Source organism: Paramacrobiotus metropolitanus, unplaced genomic scaffold (genome assembly GCF_019649055.1).
Source record: "Paramacrobiotus metropolitanus isolate TYO unplaced genomic scaffold, Prichtersi_v1.0 Parri_scaffold0000045, whole genome shotgun sequence".
Lineage (NCBI taxonomy): Eukaryota > Metazoa > Tardigrada > Eutardigrada > Parachela > Macrobiotidae > Paramacrobiotus > Paramacrobiotus metropolitanus.
Genome location: NW_026570265.1, coordinates 478,468 through 493,412, shown reverse-complemented (window position 1 = coordinate 493,412; position 14,945 = coordinate 478,468). Strand labels below are relative to the sequence as shown.

General features: G+C 41.1%; 4 protein-coding genes across 4 annotated transcripts; 2 read left to right on the top strand and 2 right to left on the bottom strand.

Moving 5' to 3' along the window:
• Positions 1–127: 127 nt before the first annotated feature.
• LOC129591288 (cytochrome b-c1 complex subunit 6, mitochondrial-like) lies at positions 128–1,662 on the bottom strand. Its single transcript, XM_055486887.1, has 4 exons — positions 1,517–1,662; positions 1,007–1,036; positions 771–932; positions 128–415 (listed from the first exon to the last, which is right to left on the bottom strand). The coding sequence occupies exons 1-4, from the start codon at positions 1,529–1,531 to the stop codon at positions 383–385; spliced, it is 240 nt and encodes a 79-aa protein (XP_055342862.1). The 5' UTR covers positions 1,532–1,662; the 3' UTR covers positions 128–382.
• A 145-nt stretch (positions 1,663–1,807) lies between these two features.
• On the top strand, positions 1,808–7,514 carry LOC129591403 (mitotic checkpoint serine/threonine-protein kinase BUB1 beta-like). Its single transcript, XM_055487039.1, has 7 exons — positions 1,808–1,966; positions 2,025–2,082; positions 2,376–2,774; positions 3,006–3,332; positions 3,632–4,844; positions 4,902–6,105; positions 6,345–7,514. Exons 2-7 carry the CDS (start codon positions 2,065–2,067, stop codon positions 7,282–7,284), a joined length of 4,101 nt encoding a protein of 1,366 aa, XP_055343014.1. The 5' UTR covers positions 1,808–1,966; positions 2,025–2,064; the 3' UTR covers positions 7,285–7,514.
• A 1,227-nt stretch (positions 7,515–8,741) lies between these two features.
• On the bottom strand, positions 8,742–10,596 carry LOC129591277 (uncharacterized). Its single transcript, XM_055486875.1, has 2 exons — positions 9,826–10,596; positions 8,742–9,757 (listed from the first exon to the last, which is right to left on the bottom strand). Exons 1-2 carry the CDS (start codon positions 10,400–10,402, stop codon positions 8,742–8,744), a joined length of 1,593 nt encoding a protein of 530 aa, XP_055342850.1. The 5' UTR covers positions 10,403–10,596.
• Positions 10,597–12,155: 1,559 nt separating this feature from the next.
• LOC129591287 (glycine-rich protein-like) lies at positions 12,156–14,726 on the top strand. The gene is made up of 4 exons (XM_055486886.1): positions 12,156–12,408; positions 13,254–13,321; positions 13,397–13,457; positions 13,785–14,726. The coding sequence occupies exons 1-4, from the start codon at positions 12,284–12,286 to the stop codon at positions 13,825–13,827; spliced, it is 297 nt and encodes a 98-aa protein (XP_055342861.1). The 5' UTR covers positions 12,156–12,283; the 3' UTR covers positions 13,828–14,726.
• Positions 14,727–14,945: the final 219 nt, after the last annotated feature.

Below are 14,945 nucleotides of genomic sequence, written 5' to 3'. Positions count from 1 at the left end.
TGTTTTAATTGTTCTTGTGCATGTTTAAGGGTTTCTTTAAGCGCACATAAACAACGTATGTACTTATCTAACCAATAAGAACTGCTTATTACTGGTGGCAGAATGAGTGAGTGTTGGTATGCCATATTGTACAGAGTTGCGCAATATTATGGTACTGTACAGTAAAGATTTCTGGATTTTATCAACACTAACCATAAAGTTTTAAACAAGATGTTTCGCGCCGTTGTACAAGTACACGCGTCATATTCAAACAACTGACAAATCCAGCATTATTATCCGCAGAACACACAACAGCAAAATATACGCAAAAATCCAAATGATAATAGTAATGTTAGTCAGTTAGTGGTACCACTGGTACGACTCCATCCAATCCGAAATGCGATTATTTCAAATGGTGGAACAAATCTTTGGCAACCTACGACAGCAACCGTCTGATAAGAAAATCACTCAAAGGTTCACACTGTCATATATCATGATGAGAAATTAATAATAAAGTATTGCAGACTATTTGCAGTATAATAATAAAGTATTGCAGGACTGCACAAATGGTCAAAAGGAAGCAAAATGGCCAAACTGCAACATTAAAAAACCAAGAAAAGCGAAGAATGCTATGCAGAAACATGAGAAAACGAAACACACCAATAACGTAAGATGAATTAAAAAGTCTACTCAAACTCCGAAACCCAGGGCTAAAAATAAATAAGCGAAATTCGGTTTACGTCAATAAATCAGTTACTAAATTCTAAATTTTAAAATCCATTCTTCCTTACGCAATGATCCACACAATGAAACAAGTCAACGACTTCTTCATGGCAGGTTTCACTGGTTTTTATGCGCCCTCGCACCCTTTCGTTGCATTCTTCCAGCCTTTGAGACAGTTTAGCGCAGTCGGGCTTGGCCGAGCATTTTTCCCTCAGCTTAGCTTGCGGATCCTGTGGAATACGACCAATGGTCACAACCTTAACCCCGAAACAAAATGGTAGTCTTTGACGCAAACCAAACTTACCACAAATCCCTCCTCTTCTTGTGGCTCATCCTAAAACATTGATAATGCAACATGAATAAAACGATGATGATTTTATCTTCTGCGGTGTCAATTATCCAATGCCTTGAGGGGACAGCGTCCCGTTGCATAAGACAATAAAATTCGATTGACAATTTTAATATTTAACAGTCGTTCTACTGTAAGTTCGGATAGGATAATGCCATAATGGTATAGAATATAGATGGGACGGACAATATGGCAATATGGGATGGGTCAATATGCCATGTGCAGCCTGGATGCATTCAAATCTAACAACAAATTTTAGTCGTCCATTTCAGTTAAATTTTCTATCTTTTTTTACGGTGAAGAATACCCTTGTGAGTTGTGACCAATTCACAACAAAGCGACAAAAGTCACAAAACAGAAAATTCGTAAGATCTCCTGCATAGACCGTAGTCCTTACTTACGCATAGTTCCCAACTACGAAGCAGCAGCTTTAATAGCAAGTAGCACGCCCATGATTTAACATACCTCATGTTTAGCCATGGCGCAGAATTCCCGTTCCGGAAAATCGCACTATTATATGATAAACAAAATGTGAATCAAGAAGGAACAAAATACGCTACTTTACGAAAACTGAAAAGTCAAAAATATTTGCAAATTTCAAATCGGGTTATGATTTCCATGCGCCCGGCCAGGGATTAATTCACGCACATGCACGATTGCCCCAATCGGATGCACGTGCGCGCCCGGTTGCGCAACGTGTGTGTTATTTTCCTTGTGCGGAGGATTTCTAGTTTCTGCTGCCGTTCTGCAGGATCCGGGTGCTCATATGAATTTTTAACCTTTTAGCTTCAAGTTTCCATTTAGATTTTAATTTTGACTTCGTATTCACTTTGAAAGCGTTAAACGGGATTGCAAAAAGCGAACCTATGGGATTGTCAGCATAATCTTCCTCCTCACTAGCTGATCAAATTTCAGGTACGGTGGCAGTCTTTATTAGTCCTACAACATTATAGTTCTTCTTTATTATAATTAGTCCTGATTTGGTGATGGCTGATGCAGTAGTGCTCCAATGAATGCTAATGAAAGCCGTTGTGAGTATTGAAAGCTCATTTTGTTTTTAATTAATTGTAAATTAGATGGTACTGTGGAATAACTTTACTTATTTACTTTGGAAAGGAATGTGTTATTTGTTGACAATGACTGTTAAGAGTTGGCTTTTCCAATTTAATTAAATTTCTGTCGATTAAAATATCCGTAGACCGTAATATATCTGATTTTTTATCATGTGTTGTAATAGACTTGTTATTTGCTTTTGAATCTTTGTTAGTGGAATTTCGTAAATTTTTTCCATATTATAAGGGTCGTACCCTGTTTGTACAGATAGATGGCGGCCAGTGAAGACTGGGATACGAGCAAGGAGAACATTCGGCCTCTACGCCAGGGTCGACAAGTATCATCGTTGGCCGATGTCAGTGAGACGAAAACGCTGGAACTGAATGCAAAACGACAGGAGTTTGAGCAGCGTATTGCTGAACCTGCGGGAGATGATCCTCTTGCAGAATGGGATGCGTATATTCAGTGGGTGGAAAGCAATTATCCACGGGGAGGGAAGGAGAGCGGTTACAATGAGCTTCTGACGCGATGCTGTCAGCATTTTCTGCAATGTGACCAGGAAAGCAAGCGCTATTTTCAGGATGAACGATTTGTGAAGATTTGGATTAAATTTGCGACTAAAGATCCAAAGTTGGTTTTGGAAAGTTTTTCTTTTATGGAGAAGCAACAGGTAAGACGGTAACGGTAGCGATCCCAGCTTGTGCAGCGAAATTCGGTTCCATCGTAATTGTGGTTCTGCAATACACAGTCGTGCACCTTTAAGGAAGTTAAGTATTTACAACCAGTTTTCGTTTAATATTAACTGATCAAGTCTTTTTACATTTTTCGGATTAGTAAAATTTCTATAGTACTATAGTTGTTACTGTACTTGTTAGCCTTTTCTGAAATTGCGTGATTGTAGATCGGTACGCTTTCCCCTGTTTTTTACCTTGCCTGGGCATCGGAATTGGAATCGGTGAGAGCCACACTGAAAGCAGAAGAAATCCTTGACAAGGGCATTACTGCCTGTGCCGGCTGTCCGGATCACGTTCTGCGACTGCAGGCTGGTAAAAAAGCCTTGTTGGATCGGGATGCCCGAGCTTTGGTTTTGGACCCTGAAGCATTTTCAGTATTTGATGATGAACTGGAAGAGGAACGAACAGCCCTGGGAGCTTTGCAAGCAGTAGGGAAGGACAAAGGCGATGCACCGGTTAACCGCATTGGAGACAGTAAACTCCGTAAGTTCTATGTGGATCGCTGACGCTCGGTGCTTGAGAAGACTGTATTCGGCTGCCTTTCCTGCTGATGGAAATATGAACATACGAAAAGTTAATTAATTATGGCATATGTTTGAACGTACTATCCGGCAGTACTACTTTCAGTCTGCAGTATCGTTGAAGTGACCAGTTTGTGAACTTATCGTAAATACCGTAATTGCTATGTGCCGTATTAATCGTAAAATGCGTTCGTATAATGCTTTATTGCACATCTTTCTAGAAACGACAAAAGGAGTCGTCGGAGCTGTTCCAGTAACAAAAATCTACGAAGCCTACTGTGGTCAGTGTGTTCAACGATGCAGGCGATAAAAGCGATCGGCCCCACGCACCCGAAGAACCAGTATTTCCGTCAACCAGTCAGGAACGGGAAAACACGATTGCAGTCACCAAATTCGAAAAATCTCGAAATAAACATGCGGTGAAAATCGTCCCGGCTAGGGTAGACAATCCATTTGAAATCCACCGCGATCCACCGGAAAAATCAGCGAAAGAATCTCGCCGACCCATAACAGATCACCGCGGACTGAAAAGCCGGGATTCCGTCAAAGAGGAGCAGCCGTTAGAGAGTATTCTAAATACACCAGTGGCGCCTTCGAATGGCTTGGTTTGCTCCGTCGATTGGAGCGTGCTTAATTATAAAGATCCGGGAGCAAAGAAGCGTGAGCCCGCCGTCGATCGTTTACCATGCAGTAGCAATATCCCGTATGAGCCAGCTCCCCCTGCACCAAATGGGCAGGTTTTCGCATGGAATTACTCTCTATTCCAAGAATCTCAGGAGCTGTCCATAGAAGAAGCCTTGTGTATATCTTATCGCCGCACCCGACAAAGCCAGCAGCAAAAAGAGGATGCTGACAAGATTTTGGCTGAAAAATTAGCTGCTGCAAAGTTGGAATTGGCTGCGGCCGAGAATCAACGTCAAATTGCTGAGTATGAGCGCAGAAACGTGCTGGTCGAACTCGCCGAAAAGCAGAAAGTCTTGGATGAAAGACTGATTTCGCTTCAACAGGAGCGTGGGGCGTTAGACCATTTGCAGCAGGATGTTCATCATAAAATAGCTTTGCTTCACGAAAAAAATGCAGTTTTGGAACAGAAACTGCAAGAAGCTGGTGAGAAGTTAGTGGAAATCGATCAGTTAAAACTGGAGGCGGAGGAGCAGTATCGGTTGGCGTCTGATGTCCACAAGTCCAATGAAGAAGATCTATTTGTCACGGAAAGTATCGCGAACGGGTTAAGCTCGTGTTTAACGGCTTTACACAAAGATATCAATAGAAATGATATGGACGCATGGGACTGTATGTTCAACTTTGCATACGATCTTCAGCGGCGTCTGGAGCGCATCACGGAAAGTCAACATCACTCCGCTACGGCCTGGGTAAATATGATGCACGAAGTTGCAGGGCGAATACTGAGCGCTATCCAACAGCGACAGCTACCAGAAGAGATGCAAAACGGAATTTCCGAAGACCAAACAGGAATGAGAAACGGTAATGGTTCCGTGTGTTTTCTTTGCAACCACATTTATCATAGTCACATGTTTGTAGATTATTTTGCCGGAAATGAGAACCCGGAACAGTCAGACAATATCGTACTCAGCCAGGGACCGTACCAATCTTCTCAGCCTCTCAGTGGACGCCAGAGTTGGTCAGAGCATCCGGTTAATCCTGCCATCAATGCTATGTGGAATCAGACTTTGAACGGGACAAGCAGGGAAAGGTCTGCGGCATCTGGGTTGCTAGATACGGATGATGAAAATGCAGGAAGGGCTTTCGGTGATAACCGTTCTCCAATGCGACACAGTTTTGTTGTCAAGCGAGAACGGCGGTCTTTTGATATGGGAGGTGAAACTTGTGAGATGTTCTCTATCTACGAAGATTCTCCAGAAGCTCGCCCCTCTGACAATCACAGTTCACCCATGGGCTTTGAGATTTTTCAGGACGAAGTTGCCGACATTCCTGCGGCTGTATGCATTCCGGATGCGGATGAAAGGTTGCTTTGTTCTGATACTGTGGAAGAGCTCGGTAATCGTCAAGTGGAAATCTCAACACCTCCGGAAAAATTGGATGACAACCAGAAAGGATCTGAGGCCGTCCTCGAATTAAGTGGTCAGGACACGGGCAGCTCTAAGGACGACGATTACAATAAGAAAAGTCCGGAGAATTGGATATTTGTGAAAGTGGAACATGATGCCGCTATTGAAATGGACAGCCCACAAGACGTCTGTAAACCGGATCCGATAACCGCGCGGAAAAGTTTGAACCCTGGATTCGCGGACGAATTTAGTTCCACACGGAAAAGTTTGGCTTATTTTGATCAAACTATTCAGCTGGAATCGGAAAGTCAGTTTTTCGACCATATTGATTTTGAAAAGTGCATGGCATCAACGCCCAAAACAAGACTGAAAGATCCAGAAGCAAGTGGTATATCGGGTCAGTCTCCTGATGATTATCGCCGGCGACAATCTTACTATCCGCTGAGTCCTATACTGGAAGGCAGTCGTGAGAATAAGACATCCTCTTCAAGCAATGCCAGCAGCACCATCTCCATGCACTTGCGAAGTAAAAAAAGTACCGGAAATTATGAAGCAGTTGATGAAGCAGAAGAGAGGTCAGTGTCCGTCGATCCTTACTGCGCCTCTTTTATGGAGTCGTTCAAGGAGCGCCTGCGGGTCCGGGTTGAGACAGATCCTTTGGTCATTATGTTGGATGCCGAACTGCCAGAAATTGTCTCCGGAAGAACTGTGCTTAGGTAAATACATAGTATGGCTGAATGACTCTAATTTGAGGAAGTCAATTATAGTTTATCGGTATGTAAGTGCTGTCGTGAAATAAAAACTTCTGGCGACTTCAGCAGGATCAAGACGGATATTTTTTCGTTGTACTTGTAGAGATTAGGCAATTGTGCGTACCCGTTATTCTGCTATTAATTTCAGAGATACTGTTCTTAAATTAATTTCGCTTGATTTGGAATTTGGATGTTGTTTTTAGACTGGATGGCAAATACATTGTGGAAGAAAAGCTAGGAGAAGGATCGTATGCCGCCGTGTACCGGGTCCGTTGTCGAAGTGATGCCAGCAATACCTGGGCACTAAAAGTTCAGCCCAAAAGTGGTTGGTGGGATCAGTACATTCATAGCGAAATCTTGCGGAGGTTAAACGCTTCGGCGGATTATCAAAAGTCCCTGCCCTATATCATTAATGCTCAACAGTTCTTCCGGCTGAAAGATGATGGTACCTACAATTTGCTTCCACTTTTCGAACACGACACCATCCTTAAGCTAGTCAAAGCTTTCCAGAATTCTCCTGAAAAATCTGTTCCGGAACCGTTGTGCATGAAGTTGACGTTGGATGTGCTGAGGGCTGTGGAAAGTCTGCATAGTATCGGCATTATTCATGGCGATATCAAAGCAGATAACTTCCTTATTCAAGGTCTGAAAGAAATGTCGCTCGCTGAAAGTGCGGAAGAATTTGTTGCCATTCCATCGGCGGTCCTAACGGACTTCGGTTGTGGGATTGATACAACGTTGTTTGAAACGGGCACCACGTTTTCCACTATGCGCAAAGGGAAAACTACGGCAGGTTTCGAGATCCTACAGGGACGGCCGTGGACATACGAGATTGATTTGTACGGAGTGCTGGATGTCATTCACACCATGCTGTTTGGAGAGTACATGAAAGTTTACGAAGAAGGTGGTATCTGGAAGATCACCAAGAGTTTCAAACGTTCGTATTCCGAGATTTGGTCCCAGACCTTCCATAAATTGTTGAACACTGCTTCCGCTGACCAGCTGCCTAATTTATGTGAGATTCGAAAGGAATTTGAGGAAACCACAGTCCGTCGTGTGCAAATGATGAATGTCGGCAAGCTGAGCCGACAGATTCGTGTTACTTTCTTTATGCAGCGGAAAAGTTGTGTCCTGGCTCGTTGAATCGTCTTTGGCATGTTTCTCCATAGTTTTGCTCATTTGGTAATTTCTCACTTTTTATTCACGTTCATGTTTTGCCAGTTTCCAGAAACTGTTGGGAGACTATGAGCGTGTATGCTGTATTATAAATTGTTTAATTGTGCGGTGCTTCTCCTTGATGTGAGATAGAAAAAATTCTTTTGGCTTCCGCAGGATGTAGTGAACTGATGATGCGAATGCAGTTTTAAAACTGATAATAGGCTATAGCTGTGTTGTTTGCAGGCGGTATGTCGACTGAAGTATGGCTTTGCTTAATTATTACAGGGGTGCCGGGCCAAGTTCGGACAGTTGTGCAAATTTTATTTTAAAAAATCACCATACGCAAATTCTGTTGTTACTTTTGTGTTTTCTAGTACAACTTTTAGTTGCGAATCCAAAAGGATCAAAGTTGAAAATGTTCGCTATGATAATAAATAATAAGGGGCAGGACGAGATTTTAGGAATGGGTAGTGGTCATTTTACTTGCGCTTAAAACTGTACCTCTGAAAAATGTAGCAGTTGACATTTCTGTGTGAAGGTTCTTGAAAACTGTTGAGTGACCCAGAAGGTGTCCGTCAGGGGTCAGCAAAGGAACTCATGCCATCAGGGTCCGCGGTAACCTCGAAGTAAGACTTATCTCCCATAGACTTGTATGTTAAGAAGCACATTTAGAGAAATGCGGTTGCCAAGAGCACTGATAGCAGCAGACCAGATGTCAGTGCTTAAAAGGGTAGGAAGAAAGTCCCGCTAGATGGCCATGCTATCGTTTAAAACTTTTCATTCACCTCCAATTTTTAAATACTTGTCGAAGGAACTTGATTATTTCTCAGTAAGCAGTGCGATTTCTGCACCGAAAATTAAATTTGAATTTTGGCTCCCATTCTCTGAGCCTCATCTTTTTGCATGGAAACGAAATTTTTAAGGTGCTACAGACCATTTAATATCACGCAAAAGTGGTAAAAAAAATTTAGATTTCACTGGTAGAAGTAGAGGAATTTTTTTAACTGTCCGAACTTGGCCCGGCACCCCTGTATTTTACTGCATTGTGCTGCACAATGCACATAAGCACCACAAGTAAAGTAGTGCTAGTTCGTATTCCACTGTAACAAATTGTCAAGAGTTTCGGTAACAATGAAATGGTGCTATCGATTTCTACCGCAGCGTTTTCGGAAAAATCTCCATTGTGGCAGTGCATTTTGTTACATGGTATTTACCAGCTCCAATAAATAAGTCTGTAAGTGGCAAGGATTGGCAACCAATTATAAATACGTACATGCCGTAATGGCGGTCGCATCAGATCCGTACGTCTCCCATACGGCCATACCTGCAGCGCCTTCCACTCACCATGGCAGACATCTTTTAATTAATTGTAAACTGCATACATGATACAACCTTAAAATATTTAGATTATACGATCGCTCATATATAAAGCGTAATTAGGCTTATATTTTATTGCGATGTACTTTAACAGGTGTGCCGCTTCGTCCGTAAGTACGATATTCGCAAAGGTAACGAAACAAGATGTGCAGAACAGTTTCCTTTTCTGCCCAGTTAAGCTGGGAAATATCCTCATGAAACGGTATCCTGGCACTCGCATAGCGCAACAGCGTTTGATTTACATGTATGCTTTGCGTCAGTTGAAAAGGTGGATATGACTGGTGACCTTTCCATGCCGAACACAATTGCTTAAAGTAATTTCTTTCTGCTTCGCGATCTTGATCGCTGTTAATGTGAGTCTTCATTTTTCTTGCTTCCATTAGACTGGAAATGAGGAAGTTTTCCACCAATTCACGCTCGGTAATGAGCTGACGAACGATGCGTTTTTCCTTTTGCAACTCGGTCTGCAATGCCGTTTTCGTTGCTGTCAAGATATTGATCTGTTTATCGCGATCGTAAAATGTATGTTCAATGGCTCTTGTAATGTCCTGTGAGTCGCGATGCATTTCGATCGCAGCGGTATTATTTTCCGTTTCCGTGTCATGTATAACATCGGCGAGTTGCTGTATACACCGGCGTAACCTTTTGCCTTCGCGGATCTTCCCCTCGCAGGCGGATACGACGGCGTCATGGTCCAGTATCAGTTCATCCAGCAGCGCTCGCAGATCGCTCACTTCATCGCGCTTCCTTCGCACCTTCTCGCAGATCCAACGAAATGACAAGCTGCTTTCGGCTGTCTCATTTTCTGTCTGCTGAGTTTGTTGCGCGATGTTGTCCAGTGCCGCTTTGGCCCCTCGTTTCGCCAGCTGCTGCAGCTTAGCTTCGGCATCTTCCTGGGCTTTCTTCTGCGCGGTGCGACGCCGCTGATCGGCCATCATGAGTTTACGTTGATGACCTTTCTCACTCTTATATACCATTCGACGCAGCTCGCCGATCGATGACTGCAGAGTGTCTCGATCTTCTTCCAGGCGGCGCAGTTCCAAGTGTTCTGCGGTCAGTTGCTGGAGAATTGTATCTCTGGCTGTTCTGTCAAAATAAGACACTAAACAAGTTTTTTGCAGTTTGTAGTATCGAGTGTAATGTTTTTACCGGAAATTTCTTTTTCCAATGCAATAATCGAAGCATGGCTGTTTGCATCTGCGGTTTGCTTTTGTTGCTTTAAGTGAGCCGTTAGCCTTCTGTGATGACCTTCAACCGTTTCCAGCTGTGCCTCTAAATTCTTTCCTTGTTGAGATAATTCCTGAATGGCACCACCGGCATCCTTTTCGTTAACAGTCAACAAAGTCTGCATGAAGTTGTTCGTAGCTGTTTGCTTGGTTAGGTCTTCATTCAACTGGCGAATTTTATCTTTGAGAAACCGAACATTTTCCTGCCACTTCGCATCGTTAATCATCGCTTCATTATTGACGTCACGAATTTTTTGACGTAATAATTCTCCGGCGACCAACGTCCATGTGGGCATAATCTGGCCAGTGGGTATGACCGTTCGAATGTGCCCAGGCGGCGTTTCCGGCAGTGTGATTGGTTGCGCTTCTACCCACGGCTCAGCCCCGTACGGATAGCCAGGTTGTGGAACACTGTCTTCGGTTTTTTTGGCGGACGACTTTTTTCTGCCTTTGTTTTTCCCATTAGATTTTTTTGCATTTTGTTTCTTCGCTGGGGCCATTAAACTGGTTCGGTCTAAGGATACCGATTACAGATGATGGTGTTAATTGTTCGGCTGCCGGTTGCGTTGTGCGGTGTCCACGCGGATGATGATGAGCGGCATTTTAAAGCATCAGAAGAGTATGAATTTAAACCGGGTGACACCGGTCAATTCGGGCATTGCTTGGCATTTTCAGCTTGTAAGTTCAAAATACCAGTTGCTAGACAAATTAACTACAGACATGCAGTTGGATATTAATAAAACACATTATCAGGCTGTTTTGAGACGCCGAACTGAAAGGTAAATCAATGCTAACTGCATTTACAAATCTTCACGAGTGCCAAGCTATTTATGTTTCCAGACGTGTTTCCTTACTGTTAGACATCCGTGTTTGACCGATTGATCATCGATGGACCTAAAATACTGATTTTATAAAAAGTTCAGAATTTGAACAACAGACTAAATTAATAATCATCGAGATGGCTATGCAGAGAACACGTACTGTATAGGATCGAAACACGTACTGTATTATAGTACACAGCTGTAAATGATTATGCAGATAAATAATGCAATTCCATCTGAATAAACCCTAAAACAATAAAAAACATTGAATAATGTAATAAACAAAATCTATCGGTAACAGACTGCAAGTTGCATTCCTCACTTTGCGTGTGACTTAATTATGCTACTTTCGAATGGTATAGCTGCTCATGACTTCTGTTAATTCTTTTCTGAAGGTCACAAAAGCACTTTTGAAGTGTCAACCCCAAACGTTGAACGTACTCGTACATATATAAAATATCTTCAGTGTCAGCCAAACTTTTTGCAGTTAAAACAGTTGGTAAGCATGTAAGTGTAAGTTTACTTCTACAGAATGAACCTCTCTCTTTTTTAAAAGTGAAATATCAATAATAAAGGGCAATATAAGTCATTTCCGAAAGTAATCAATTTGGCGATACCAGTTTTAATTTGCACTGACCGTACATATCCTTACTAAAAGTAAGTGCAAAACCGAATGCTGTGCCATGATAGTGCGAGTTTCACAAAGCACAATATCAAAAACGAGTAAAAAACTACAGTAAAAACTACAGTAAAAACTACAGTAAAAAAAGCAATCAAACTACAGTAAAAGACCAAGCACGATGCCTTCAATGAGCATTATAGGGCACAGCTTTATTCTTCCGATCCCCGAAAAGTGATCTGCGATTATGCTAGCACTTTATTACTAATGGTGCTTAATTATGCATTTCTGTTCATAGCATCCACCTTGATAAAGTGGTAAATAATACAGTTTCAAAACATCTGTTGTGGTTGCAGATACAATACGATTTACAACACCGGTGCTCATGAAAATATAACAGTGCTGATTATGCCAATGAGCAAATGCACTTCAGCTGGCCAGATAGACAAAGCCATGCAGAAAGTGGCATAATGAAATGTAATTTTTTATGCCCATAAACCAAACAAACAGTGTTCACTTAAAAACATATTGTGCATGTAAATTGGTAAATATATATTTGCTTGATAGCTGTGAATTGTTACTACAGCACGCCGGACTCGGGGTTGTTAATTCTTGCTCCACCCTAAATCTGTCAACATAAAGTCACTCTCATTTGATTTTCAGTCTGTACCAACGCCTCCACCACGTTTAGCGGCAGCGTTGTCTTATCTCTTTAAAAGTTTACTTGTCAATTACCGAAAAGCCTTGTAAACAATATATAAGCATCTTGGTATTATGATGCCTGATTTAGTTTCACGGATTTCCGTACCGGCACGGCTAACCACTCTTTCACACCGGATTTGTATCAGCATTGACGCCTCTGTGGTCATTCAACGCAACATCAGTGCTGCGTGTTCTATACGGTGCTCATTATCGCTGCGCTTTGGAAAAAAACATCAACAATGCATCAAGCTGTCATTCTGTATTGCATATGGATTGTTGTAATAATAGCCTCGTTTATCCCTAAGGTCACTTTTGCTCAATATGGAGGATACGGCGGTTTCGGTGGATATGGTGGCTACGGAGGGTCAGTGCGCATGTCATATCTACATTCGAATTGATAAAATTTATGACTTTTATAGTTTTTTCTTCTTTAGTTAGAGTTAAAACTTCTTTCAGAATCGAACCGGTTTAGTTTAGCAAAAACTGATACGCAGGATTTGCTGGAAACTGTCCCCCTATAATCTTAGGACTTTTTTAATTTTTATGGGCTTGGGAGTTGTCAGCCATGTATATGAATTACCAAAGTATATTAATAATAATGTTATGTTGTATCGATTCACCTTTGATATCGTTTTGTGGGATTCGATAGAAATGTGGATGTACATATAAGTTTGTTATCGATAAATTTCGTTCTGGCTTCGTTACGACGTACAAGTATAATTTTACTTGAGCCAAAACATATACAGTATACGATACAGGTGTCATTGACTACGAGTACTCAATAAAACATCAGTCAATCGACGTTTCTTTGTTATCTTTTTTAGCGATTTTTTGTTTGGAGTTTTAGCTGTTTGGAAATTCTCAAAACTTTGCGAATAAGTATTTAAATGCATATTTTCAATTTCATTAGGAGTATTCTGTTCTTTTATGCAGCAATTTGTCATACTTGTGATTTTTTTGTCTTACACAAGTAGCAAATAAATACACATGTCACTTGCCTGTTAGCAGCATGGATTTCACTAATTCAAGCTTTACTACAGTAGGTCTGTTATCCACTGTTTTGCCACTTGCTCTGAACTTCAGTATGTAATTATAACGCAATAGTTCGTAGTTTATGGCCCGCAGACTAGCCTGTTTTGCACAATGTTTCTCTGGAGCGTTTTGCAGGTACGAGTATTATTGTAAGTTGAATCTGTCATTGCATTACAGATACGGATTGGGAGGATTTGGTTTTCCTTTGGGAGGTTATGGTTTGGGTTTAGGAGGACTTTATGGCGGTACTGGACCTGACAAATACTGCATAACAATACACGACTTTGTGCATACGTATTGTAAATCGGCATTTATTACAGGATTGGGATATCCCGGTTTTGGATTTGGAGGCTATCCAGGGTTTGGACTGGGTGGCCTTGGGTAACAGCGTTTAAGCAGTGCATGGAAACAAATCATATACTATTTACATAGTTAATATTCCTAAAATGCTGCTTTAGCAGCCCTACAAGCAAACAGTACTCGCTATTATGCAGATAGGTTACAAGTACGTAGATTTTTGCACATTTTTAATGCTGGAAATACGGAAACCGATAATGCAGCAAGAGCGCTAAATTAACATGCAGTAGTTTTAATATTGCAATGACACGGCTTCAGTTTTTTTAAAACATACTGTAGTTCAAACTTCTGTATACATATGCAAATGAGTTGCTTTTCAGCTCCACTACAAATTTTGTTAATCATTTGCAGTTATGGGTTTGGATTCGGTGGTCTGGGTGGAATCTACGGCTGATGACTCAAGAAACTATTTGTTAAAACTTTGTTTCCTCACCGACCCGACTATCACCAAAAACTGCAAAAAATGCTAAGGTCACAAAACGAAAACCGGGAAGCGTCTTGTCGACATGTAGTTTTATTTAGCTGCCAATGGACACCAAGGATAATCAGTGTAAAATGCTTTAGCTAACATTTTCGTGTGGTCCAGGTTGTTTCTTGTGTATGTAAGTACTTCTATAGTTAGTCCATTCCTTCGGTTCTGATGCATACGCGCGCTTGCTTATGACAGAAACGTGTACATACTATGTAATGAATGTCAACATTTCTTTAAAAAATACTGTAGTTTGGAACCATTCGTAGTTTGTAGCACCAAAAACTGTAATCAAAAGTATCATCCTATTACGTATTTATATCTATTTTGTACGTCTGCGTAATGATAATCACAATCAGTTGCTGAAGAGTGGAGATTTTTAATTTTGAAGAATTGACAGGTGTTACAATTACAGAAGCAACTGCAAGAGGAATCTAAAAAAACAAGCGCCATTTTCTGTTTGTTTCAGTTAGTTACAGTTCTGTCGAGTTATAGATCAATACATAGATCAGTACAGTATAAATGAAATAATTTGATATAATATTAGTCTAAATAAAATTATTTGATATTAGTGGCGGTTTAAACTAATTGTTTTTCAGCGGCATGAAGTTCAAATCAAAAGCTAAAGTTAGATGACAATTTTTTGACCGTCCTGCATACTTATCTACTGTGTATTAACCCTATGTAAGAATTTCATGACTAACAAGCTTGTGGAAGCGCTAATGTACCGCATACTGTATTGTTTACACCGGTGCATCAAAGTTGCCTTTGTTCTTCGTTTTGCTAGTTATGCTTATATTTGTATTTAATAAAGTACTGCGATTCTCTTCACGATCATGCATACTTTATATATGCGCCGTTAAATTAGTGCGTACTGTCTGATACTGAAAATGTAAAGAAAATATGGTATTAAATCAAAATTCGAATAACAGACAATGAAGATCACAACACCTATCTCAAGAAAACAAATTTAAATCTGGTGCATTAAGTTTTACCGATATGCTAAGTCATTGGTGAACGTATAATACGAGTAATTATGTATT

Bases quoted from the DNA above. Each gene is read 5' to 3' on its own strand.
- LOC129591277 (XM_055486875.1), bottom strand. From the start codon at position 10,402: ATGGCCCCAGCGAAGAAACAAAATGCAAAAAAATCTAATGGGAAAAAC. The intron at 9,758-9,825 runs GTAAAAACATTA...TTGACAGAACAG, and splicing joins ATTGGAAAAAGAAATTTCCG to CCAGAGATACAATTCTCCAG.
- LOC129591287 (XM_055486886.1), top strand. From the start codon at position 12,284: ATGCATCAAGCTGTCATTCTGTATTGCATATGGATTGTTGTAATAATA. The intron at 12,409-13,253 runs GTCAGTGCGCAT...ATTGCATTACAG, and splicing joins GGATATGGTGGCTACGGAGG to ATACGGATTGGGAGGATTTG. The intron at 13,458-13,784 runs GTAACAGCGTTT...AATCATTTGCAG, and splicing joins TTTGGACTGGGTGGCCTTGG to TTATGGGTTTGGATTCGGTG.
- LOC129591288 (XM_055486887.1), bottom strand. The intron at 933-1,006 runs GTAAGTTTGGTT...CGTATTCCACAG, and splicing joins AAGAAGAGGAGGGATTTGTG to GATCCGCAAGCTAAGCTGAG. The intron at 416-770 runs GTAAGGAAGAAT...TTGCTGTCGTAG, and splicing joins TTCATTGTGTGGATCATTGC to GTTGCCAAAGATTTGTTCCA.
- LOC129591403 (XM_055487039.1), top strand. The intron at 2,775-3,005 runs GTAAGACGGTAA...GCGTGATTGTAG, and splicing joins CTTTTATGGAGAAGCAACAG to ATCGGTACGCTTTCCCCTGT. The intron at 3,333-3,631 runs GTGGATCGCTGA...AAATCTACGAAG, and splicing joins GTAAACTCCGTAAGTTCTAT to CCTACTGTGGTCAGTGTGTT.